General features: G+C 47.6%; 1 protein-coding gene across 3 annotated transcripts in view; it reads left to right on the plus strand.

Moving 5' to 3' along the window:
• The window catches only part of CACNA1A (calcium voltage-gated channel subunit alpha1 A), a 295,623-nt gene extending 290,467 nt beyond the window's left edge, over positions 1–5,156 (plus strand). For all 3 annotated transcript variants that reach the window (XM_066618034.1, XM_066618032.1, XM_066618033.1), the window contains one exon: positions 4,383–5,156. In XM_066618034.1, the coding sequence (XP_066474131.1) occupies positions 4,383–5,021 (639 nt within the window). In that variant the 3' untranslated portion in view covers positions 5,022–5,156. The remainder of the gene's footprint in view (positions 1–4,382) is intronic.
• Positions 5,157–11,465: the final 6,309 nt, after the last annotated feature.

The following is an 11,465-nucleotide window of genomic DNA, read 5'->3' on the forward strand; positions in this document are numbered from 1 at the left end:
TTGTACAATCATAGAGCTAGTTCACACATACATATTCATTACTCACAGAGATTTGTATGTATGAATCAACTATCACAGCATTAATCATAGACAGAGGTTCATATTACCCACCATCATCTCAAAGATGGTACTTTTTAGTGGACAACAAGTGAAGTGATGAACATTAATCTGTGAATCAGTCCACTGAGGCATGGTTGTTGCTTATGAGGCTGCAGCATAGATGTTTACTGTAAATAACTGTAAATTAGTTCTGATCAGTCTTCTGTCAGAAGATCTAGCTTTCATTTGACATACTTGAATGCTTTTTTTGAAACCTTATACTAAGGGATGGTGTCACAGAGGCATGCTTTTATAGAGGCATGCTTTTGTAGAACCTCTGAATGCTAGCTGGAATTTTCAGTTCCCCATTCCTAGAAAAAATGAAAGATGGATCTCAAAACTATGGACTTACTAACTTTAGGAGCCTTAGAGCTTGACAGGTATTCATATGAACTATTTGTCAACATTCTTTGTATTCCTTCCACTTCTGGTGAAAAAGGCTCTTTGGTCAGTATCCTGGCTGCTTCTTGCAACCAGATATCAGGTTCTCAATCTCTTTCCCCTCCCAACCCACAATTTTCAATCCATCTGGTGATGACCAAGAAGCAAAAACAGAGATGTCAACTTTCTTCAATGATCAACAATTTTTTTTAATTCCTCAGTACTTTGTATAGTTCAAACATTATCAGCCCAACCCTAATCATCTTTCCAGCACCTATGCAGCTGCAATATTCTCTTACCTTGAGGAGGCTTCTGTGATTGCCCCTCCATCACAGAATGCAGTGTGCATCCCTTTGGCAAACCTGCAGCAGCACTGGAATGTTGGTTTGGATTGGGCTATCAATATGGTTTCTTCCCTTTTGCAAACTGCTAATCAACTTTAAAAATGTACAGGTACTTTCATATTAATTTGATATCCTTTCTTATCAGGAGCAGCATCTTATGGGAGTAACACAACTGTTGCTCCTTTCCTGATAAAAAATGGACAGTTACTCTCGTTCTTAGTTTCCTCTTGTAGCCGGTTTTAATTCATATCAGGACATTACCTCTCATCCACATTCCTACATGAGGACAGTTAGAGATTTTTGGAATACTTTATCTGCCTATTTTGTACTTTTTGCCTTAGTTTTGGTAGTCAACTGGGCCAAATCATATTGCACCAAATGCATAACATGGCCCAGGGAGGGACTGGCTTGTTTTACTTAAAAAAAATTGCCACCAACTGCAGTTTCATACTGTTGTACGCTCTTTGGCTTTTTTGTTTTATTTCAAACCACAAGCCCACCAGGCAATGATGCACATTTAGTGTAACCTCTACTTTGACCAATCCTAACCTGAGCTAGCGCAGTCAGGCCACATTGCTGTATCCAGGTCAGGCTAGGTGACTGGAAGTCCCCACAGGGTAAGGAAATATTTTTCCCTTTACCCTGAGTAACAACCCAGCCTGCCCTAAATAGCTGGCAGAAGTCCAAACAGCCCAGTATAATGGGCTGCCCAGCTCAGCTGGCCTGGGAGAAGTGTTAGGATATGGCAGAAGAGGCCTCTGCCAATCCCACACCCTCCTGGGCTGGATCCATCCCCCCCCCCCATTTCACATTCTCTCACCCAGAAATACCACCTCCCCGTCTGAGAAAAGCCCTCCCACCATCCTTCCAGCCCTGTGCCACTCAGCGCAAAACATACCTTTCCCAGTGACCCTGGGTCAGAATACAAAATTGGCAGGGTGGCACAGGCCACTTGCTAATGCTGCTTACTTGCTGGGTGTCATGATGTGCCTTATGGTATGTTTGTGACACCCTCTACTGGTGCTGGAACCGCTGCAATGGTGGAGCTTGGAGATAGGATTGCACTGTCAGTTGTACACCTTATAGTATAATTCTGCCACCCCAGCTTACCCACTGCCCTTCTTCCTTGTCAGTGAGGGAAACTGCTACTTGCTATCTGTTAGCCCTTTTGAATCATATATGATGAGAAAGGCTAGGTATACATGTTTTAAAATGAAAATAAATACCAGATAAAATAACTACAAAGGATTTGAACATCTTGGCCATCTGTCTGGTCTGCAGCCATATTACTGAAAATGTGTATTTTTTGATGCTCACTTAGGGCCCAACTTACTTTCTGGAGCCAATGCACCTGCAATGTAGCCCCAAGATAAGGGAACAAATGTTCCCTTATCTTGAAGAAGCTTCTGTGACTGCCCACCACCACAGGATGCAGCACATGCCCCATTGGCACAGCTGCATCCACAGTGGAACAGCTGGATAGGATTGGGTCCTTAGACATTTTGACACATAGCTTTTAAACTGATTTGTGGTTAAGCTGGTTTGTATGTGAATGTAAAAACCTACAGTGCCTAGAATGTATTTACTTTCTCTTCTGCATTTCCTCTCACATTAACATTCATGCATGGAACAAGTACTATGAGATAGGCTCATATATGAAAATAAACTTTTCAGGCCTGAAACCAATGAAAACAGTCCAAAAGCTTGAAAAGGTAAGATGATGAGGAATGAGACAGATCACAGATTATGAAAGTGGCCACAGTACGTTTTTCACCTTCAGGCGTCAACCTCTGGGTACCTGTAAAGCAACAAATGGCATCCCCAAGAATCACATTAGCCTTGTCCATTGGGGGCTTTCTGGCTGCTTCTCAGAACGTACCTGGCTTTTCTTCAAATATACTATGATGGACTGGATGGAGCACTGATCTGGGATTCTATGAGCCTGTAGAAAGAGACTGAGAGCCCAATCCTATCCAACTTTCCAGCCCTGATGCAGCCACAATGCAGCCCCAAGGTAAGGGAACAAACACTCCCTTATCTTGAGGAGGCCTCTGTGACTGTCTCTCCATCACAGGATGCTGCACACACCCTGCTAGCATGGCTGCACCAGTGCTGGAACGTTGGATAAGACTGGGCCCCTAAGGAGGAGAGCAGTGATTCAGGGCCCAATCCTATCCAATTTTCCAGTGCCAGTGCAGCCATGCCAATGGGGCATGCACTGCATCCTGTGGTGGAGGGGCATCACAGAGGCCTCCTCAAGATAAGGGAACATTTGTTCCTTTACCTTGGGGTTGCATGATGGCAGCACCAGTGCTGGAAAGTTGGATAGGATTGGGCCCCCAGTCAGTATAGGTTGTAGAATGTGGTGTGCACAAACTGGAAAATTGCCTCTGGAAACCAGTATAACTCTTAAGTTATATTGCCACCTGGTTGCTCAGCATCCTAGGACAAAGACCAGAACTGGACCACCTGTGGCACCTCTTCATCCACCCCCTCACTGTGCAATGAGTGCTACCACTATCATTGTCACTGACATGTCGGAGTCAACCTGGTCAGGTGGACATGAGTACTTAGCCAGTTTCCTGTCAGGCTGGGGGAAGAGCACACTGTTTCCAATTTATTTGTGCTGAAAACTCACCCAGAGGTCTATGCACCAACAGCAGAGTGCATTGCATCCAAGCTGTCAGAGCTCCACAGAAAGCAAGAGTCAAAATGGTGGCACTGTCTCTTGGTGGGTCCCTTACCTTGTCTGTGCCTGGCAAGTAAGTGACACTGCTGGAGCCAGCCATGGTGGCTGTGTCCAGAAGGCTTCATATGTGCCAAATCCTTCTCCTATTACTATTTAACCACACCATGCTGTGTGAAGTGCAAGTGGTGACTAACTTGCCCTGTAGCATGCAAGACATCTTCTCAGCAGAGGAATCAGAGGTGAGCAGCATTTCTCAGATACAGGAAAGCAGCACTCTGGCAGCCTCCCTCAACTGTTGGGCTCTGTTCCAAACTTCTCCAGACCCAGTGCTCTCCCCCCCTTTCCTTGCTAGATCCTCACTCCCACCCTCGCCACTTCCTCGAACCTCTCTGTCCCGGCCCACCCCTTCTTTTTCTCCAGCTCTGGGTATTTTCATTTTCCAAGCTTCCCCGCCCCCAATTCGCTCTTTGATAACCTGCAGTCCGACCCCTGCTTTGCAAGCCCTCCCTCCTTCCCCTGCCCCGCTCCTTTCTCTTCCCGATCTTTCGGTTGGCCCGCCTTCTGAACTGATTTCTCCCCCTCCTTTGCTTTCTTTTCGGACTCGTGCAGTGATTTTTGAGCTTTCTGCTACTTCTCAGCCCTGGAACTTACAGAGATCCATTTCTCATTTCTCTTTTTGCTTTGGTTTGGTGTCCTTTTCTTTCCCGTCCGCCCTCCTCCGTTGTCTCCCCGCCTGTCGTGGCTGTGGCTCTCACCGGCTCCTCGGCCCCCCCTTCCCGTCCTCGTCTCTGTGTCGCCTCCTGTCTCTCCTCGGTTGATTTCCTTGTATATTTTTCTTTTTGATTTCCTTTGTTTCAATTTTCGTGTAGGGCAGTAGTTCCGTCAGTGGCAGTCCGGTCCTCTCCACGTCCGGCACCAGCACCCCGAGGCGAGGACGCCGCCAGCTCCCACAGACCCCTTCTACGCCCCGGCCTCACATCTCCTACTCCCCCGTGGTCCGTAAGGCCGCCGGCGCCGGCCCCCAGCAGCCGCCGCCGCAGCCCGCGCACTCCGGCCGCATCGCCAGCCCGGCCCCGCGACGGTACCCCTCGCTGCCCGCCGAGCACCACGTCTCCGAGCGCCGCAGCAGGTCCCCGGCCATGGAGCGGCACACCGTTCCCCCGCGCAACGACTCGCCCCGGGCCTACCGGCACGCCAGCAGTCGCTGGTCGGCGCCGCACGTCTCGGAGCCGCACGCGGGACCCCGGCACGGCGGCGGCTACTACCGCAGCGCGGACTACGCGGGCCCCGCGGGCGAGGAAGCCTTTCCCTACGACAGCGGCTCGGGACGGTCGCCCAGAACTTCCCGGGTGGGCGGCGGCCCGCCCGCCCTCTCGCCGTCCAGGCACGGCCGGCGGCTGCCCAACGGGTACTACCACTCGCACGGACCCGCCAGGGCGCGCGGCCCCGGGGCGCGCAAGGGGCTGCACGAACCTTACAGCGAGACCGACGAGGACGACTGCTGCTAGCCCTCGGCTCGGCACGCCGCTCCACGTGCCCGGGCCGACCAGGCGGGCGGCGCGCGCCAAGACCTGCTCGACGGGGAGCGCCCCCCGAACTGCCGAGCCGAGCGGTGGCGGCGAAGGGAGGTGCTTCCTCTCCTTGGTGGGGTCGGGGGGCCGGGCCGGGCCGGGGGGAGGCGGGCAGCGCGGGCTGGGAGACCGGAGCATGCTTAACTTTTCAGGTCCAGGTGTGTGTGACGAGTGGAGGGGGGAGGGGGGTTCCTCACGAAGCAGGCGCACTCAGGGGTGGGCAGTCGTGCGGCCCGCTCTGCCTCTGAGCGCCCGGACCACGCTGGACGGGGGAAGCAGCCGAAGGGAGCCCGTCTGTCCACCTCCGCAGAGACATTTTGGAAAAGTTTAAGAAACAAAAAATCTTTTCAAAAAAAACGCAAAATGAAGCAAAAAGACAAAAAATATTTTTTTTCTGGGCTTCTATTGATGAGTTTTATCATCTCAATTTACCTGGTTAACTTTAAAAAAAAAGTTTAAAAAAGTTTGTGGCCTGCCATTTTAAGAGGGACACGCGCACGCAAAACACACACACCCAAGACACACACACACACACACACACACACACACGGAAACAAAGGAGTGCTTGCTGGTTATACCAAACCCTATTATTACTGCCTGCAGAGATAAAAAAAAAAAAAAAAGAAATAAGAAAACTAAACAGAAAAAAACAAAAAAGGACAAAATAATTGATAAAAAATGAAGCATTTTCTTCTTGGTCCTGCTTGAAAAAAAAAGAAAAAGAAAAAGAAATGACATCAAAAAATAATAATTCCTCAGCTTCTTTATTTCGTTTTTCTTACTTTGTTTGGAAAAAAAGTTGAAAAAAAACCTGTGGGATTGGGACTGTGAAATATTGCATGAAACCAAGTTAAAGACAAATGATAAAAAAAAAATTAAAAATCCTTAAAAAAACAAAAACATTAAAAAAAGAATTTTTGATTGAAACGTGTTCTTTGTTCATTCCTCCTTTCCTCACGCTTTGCTCTCTTTCTCTCCCCTCTTCACCCCCACGTCTTCCCCTTCTAATGACAATATGAAGTTGCATGAAGGCAAATGTAGAACTATGCATGGTTGTGAAGAATGTTTGCTGCTTTTTGAGATGAGGGGTATGAACAACCAATCATTAAGCGGAAGCTGCTCAACAAGAGTCCTTGGATTGGATGGGGGTGTGTCTTTTATTTATTGCATACCTAGCACACAGATACAATTGTCTTCAACCTAAACAACCTCTTTTATCTACTTATCTAGACACCATGTTGACTATTTACTTATATTTTTATACCGCCCTTCCTCCGGGGAGCTCAGGGTGGTGTACATGGTTCCTTCCATCTTTTTGTCCTCACTACAACCCTGTGCGGCAGGTGAGACTGTCTGGTCCAGGGTCACCCAAGAAGCCTCATGGCTGAGCGGGGATCTGAACCTGTCTCTTCTAGATCTAAGTTCAACTCCCAAACCATTGCACCATAGTGTACCATACCCAAGGCTATTATAGTCCTTATCTGCAAATGATATACAAAAAGGGCCACTGCTAGACACAAGAATAGCCAAATGAAATTCACTAATGTATGCATTATCAATATGTGGCTACCTAGCCTATTATTAAAGGTATTTACGGTATATAACACTTTTCAACAAAAATTCACAAAGCAGTTTACAGACAAAGGCCCAAATCCTAACCAACTTTCCAGCACTTGCATAGCTGTGCAAATAGGGCGTGCGCTGCATCCTGCACTTGGGTAGCACTTACTGAGGCCGCCTCAAAGTAAAGGAATGTTTGTTTTCTTACCTAGGAGCTGCATTGCCCTTATGTCAGTGCTGGAAAGTGGGTTAGGATTGTGTCCAAAGTCAAATAACTAAATAGCTACCTACATAAGAACATAAGAACAGCCCAACTGGATCAGGCCATAGGCCCATCTAGTCCAGCTTCCTGTATCTCACAGCGGCCCACCAAATGCCCCAGGGAGCACACCAGATAACAAGAGACCTCATCCTGGTGCCCTCCCTTGCATCTGGCATTCTGACATAACCCATTTCTAAAATCAGAAGGTTGCGCATACACATCATGGCTTGTACCCCATAATGGATTTTTCCTCCAGAAACTTGTCCAATCCCCTTTTAAAGGCGTCTAGGCTAGACGCCAGCACCACATCCTGTGACAAGGAGTTCCACAGACCGACCACACACTGAGTAAAGAAATATTTTCTTTTGTCTGTCCTAACCCGCCCAACACTCAATTTTAGTGGATGTCCCCTGGTACCTGTCCCAAAAGGACTCACAATCATTCTAGATAGATGCAGAACACCAGCAAACAGCCACTAGAAAAGACATTGTGCTGGGGTCAAGAGAGACAGTTATTAGCCTACTGTTATTAGCTATTATGTGCGGCGGCAGTGAAGAAGGCCAATTCTATGCTTGGGATCATTAGGAAAGGTATTGAGAACAAAACGGCTAGTATTATAATGCTGTTGTACAAATCGATGGTAAGGCCACACCTGGAGTATTGTGTCCAGTTCTGGTTGCCGCATCTCAAAAAAGACATAGTGGAAATGGAAAAGGTGCAAAAGAGAGCGACTAAGATGATTATGGGGCTGGGGCACCTTCCTTACGAGGAAAGGCTATGGCGTTTGGGCCTCTTCAGCCTAGAAAAGAGACGCCTGAGGGGGGACATGATTGAGACATACAAAATTATGCAGGGGATGGACAGAGTGGATAGGGAGATGCTCTTTACACTCTCACATAACACCAGAACCAGGGGACATCCACTCAAATTGAGTGTTTCCAGTCCCCCCCACACACACAGTGTCAGAGAGATGATGTGCCCCCCCCCTCCAAAAACTTTGGAGACCATCTTTGAAGCTCTTCCAGAAGTAGCTCCATTACAATAAACGTCTTCAAGAGCAATCCAGCAATAACAAAGGAGAGATCACCAGTAGATGTAAAACTAAGTTGAATTAATGCAGCAGGATCATCTGGTGGTGATATCAACACAAAGGACAGAATGGCAGCCAAGAGTCTAGCTCTCACTATATTTTGCCAGGTGAATTCTGGTCTTAATTCAGACAAATGCCATATAAGCAGAGAACATGCAGGCTAAGCTCTCTAGCACCTAAGGTTTTAATGCCTGTCCATTCCATTGTCCCAAGACAGGATTCTTTGTCTGTAAATATGCACCTCTCACAGGTAAACCAGTTATAGCATATCACAAAGAGACATCAGGTATAAACATTTTGCTTTGCCATAAATGTTTGTTCTCTCCAGGGAAAGAATTTTTGTTGTTGTTTCAAACTCTCTATCCTTCTTCCCCAGTTCATTTCTAATAGGCCATTGCTGAGTTGGAAAACATTCTGTAGAACTGTGTACTACTATAGAAGACATCTGCATTGTGCCAAAATCCTTGGGGCTAGGTATGCACTCCAAGAGCACCAATCTCTGCACTTACTCTCACTTATCAGAGTGGAAAGTTAGCATGTACAAAAGACTAAGGATGGCCTATATTATCTGAGGCCATAATCATCTACAGGCAGTTTTCAAAATGTCTGCTATACAGTTACCTTGGTAAATATTTGTGGCCAAATTAATTTGTTTCAGGGGTTGGTTCTGGCCTGCAGACCTCTAACTACCAATCCTTGCTTTGTTGAAATTCCTTTAGATGCAGACAGAGTTATCATGTTAGCACCTGTAGCCCAGCTGCTAAATACCAGTACTGCAGTATTGTTTTGGGTTCCTCAGAATCATGGAGGGAAGAAGTCATTATTCATGTCGCAACTAATGACAAGTAATAGACAGAGACTGCAGTAGAGGTCTTTGACATACGTTAGAACTAATTGAAGTTGATTAAAGAGATGCAACGCATAAGCCCCAATGATGCACAATAAATTATATTAATATATAATGAATAAATTTAGCAATAAATGTACAGTGACTACATTTCTCCTAGTCTGTTGCACAAACATGAAAAGGCTTGCACTGGGCATGAAGCAAATTAGACCCAGTGGGTGTGTTATTGCCCCAAATATCTGAACTTGTCTTTCAGTGCTATAGTTTAGCAGTGACAGCTTACATAAAATTGTAATTAAGGGTAAGATCAAATATTATGGCAATCATATAACTGTTAATCACCACTATGACACTGTTAGCATCTGTTGCAACAAGTTGAGTCCCCATAGACTACTGTCTCCTGACCACTGCAAGATACAAAATGACAGCCTCACTGGGAGGTGAGAAGAGACCACATTCCAAGAGGGGTTGGCTAGGTTGGACTTTGGCCAAGGACCCACGCCTATCAGAAGGCTTACCTGGACCACTCCTGGGAACCTCAATACTGGTGGTAGTGGTAACATTCAGTATGCCATCTGAGGGCAGAATGAGACAATTGTACAGGGCTTTGCCCCAAGGCCCCCAGCAATCTGGGGCTGGTAAGTGTCCATAGGGACTCACCAGAAAGGTAACAGATGCTAGCAAGCTGCATGGGTCCATTCAGCCTAATAGGAGAAAAGCACTGTGATGGTTGTGCCAAGGGCATGTCATAAGCACCACCCAATCAAAAATGAAAGAGCAACTCCCAAAAGCAGTCATGGCGAGGCCTCTTAACTCCAGCACAAGGTAAGTTGCACACCAGAAGCATTGGATGATGTCTTCAGGCTGATGTGAATGCAGGTATACTACAGTACTGTATGTGTTTCTTTTTTTTGGCAACAACTTTGAGGAAGCCGGTCTCCTAACCATTTGCTATACAGGATGCCCCAAAACAGATTATATAGAGCATGAGCACTCACAATTTTGAAACAAGAAAGCAAATCTGGGCAAGCTATGTCTATCTCCACCCCCACCCGAAGAGTTCCAACCAGGTTTATTTGGAGGGGAGCTGAGCTAGAACACTGGAAAGTGACAGGAACAGAGTAAGGGGGCAGCACTGGGTAAGGGGTAACACTGGGTAAGGGGGCAGCTTTTGGCATGCTGCCTCCAGTGCTGGGGCAAGGCTATTTTGCACCCTAGGCAAGGCTAACTACTTGCACCCTCCCCTCACACACACACACACACACACAGACAAAATAAATTGCATAATACTTTATAATTAGTTATATTTCACAGCACTGTTGTGGTATTTATCCTAAAATAAAAAAATAAACTGCCAGTTGCATTTTTTACATGATGTGTATGTGCAACCTCCTGATTTTAGAAAAGGGCTATGTCAGAATGCCAGATGCAAGGGAGGGAACCAGGGTGCAGGTCTCTTGTTATCTGGTGTGCTCCCTGGGGCATTTGGTGGGCCGCTGGGAGATACAGGAAGCTGGACTAGATGGGCCTATCCAGTGGGGCTGTTCTTATGGGTTAAGAAACTAATCTGTATAAAACTGTGCCCCTCAACTGGTCAGTACTGTGTCCCCCAAGGTCTGCACCCTCAGCAGCAGCTGCCTAGTTGGCCTAAGGATAGCACAAGCCCTGGCTGCCTCAGACACCAAGAGGTGGGTGTGTGACTGTATTCAGGGTGACCAGATATCATAACTGCAAGAGAGAACAAAATGTAGGACATCCAAGAAAAATACAGGACATGACAAAAAGAAAGATAAAAACACTCATATATTGATTTCATGTACTTAATTTAAACACTGTTATTGCTTACTAGTTTTAAGCTATATTATATATCATTTATTAATTCCAAGAAGTCTTTGTGCTGTCTGCAGGGTCCCGCTGAAGGGAAAAGGAGACATTCAAGTTATTTTTCAAGACAGGAGGCTAGAAAAGAGGACGTGTCCTGGAAAGGAGGACGTCTGCTCACCCTGACTGTATTACTTGTTAGTAAGCAAGTAAACTGGGTAAGCTACTCCTTGCCTGCATGGGGAGGGGAAGGGCGTCGCTCCCACCAATGGCCCCAGGCCAGCAGGTGAAGGCATCTTCAGCAGGGCTAGGAAAGACCTCTGAGGGCAGAGCCTGGAGAGGCAGCAAAGGCAGGATTGCCTGGACCACAGCCCAGTCCCAGGCATGTCTACCCAGAAGTGTTCAGTGAGGCTTCCTCTTAGGAAAGCGTGGATAGGATGGCAGCCTCAGAGCCCAACCTAGGCATGCCTACTCAGAAGTCAGTTCCGTTATAGTCAATGGCGCTTCCTCCCAGGTAAGTGTGGCTAGGAGGGCAGCTCCTCAAGTGCAAGAGGCTGAAGATTTCCTCAGCCAGAAGGGAAGACTTGCTTGCAACCAGCAGCTGCCTCGGCCTTTCCGCATCAGAGGCCAAGAGTGCGGGCGCCCGGCGCCCAGCGCCAGCGCCCCGCCCGGCGCCAGCGCCAGCGCCAGCGCCCCGCCCGGCGCCCGGCGCCCGGCGCCAGCGCCAGCACCCCGCCTGCCGCACACTGAGCCTTCCCTTGCCTTGCCGCGCCACGCCACTCTCGTTCCCGCCCCTGGAGG

Source organism: Tiliqua scincoides, chromosome 2, assembly GCF_035046505.1.
Source record: "Tiliqua scincoides isolate rTilSci1 chromosome 2, rTilSci1.hap2, whole genome shotgun sequence".
In the NCBI taxonomy this organism is placed as follows: Eukaryota; Metazoa; Chordata; class Lepidosauria; order Squamata; family Scincidae; genus Tiliqua; species Tiliqua scincoides.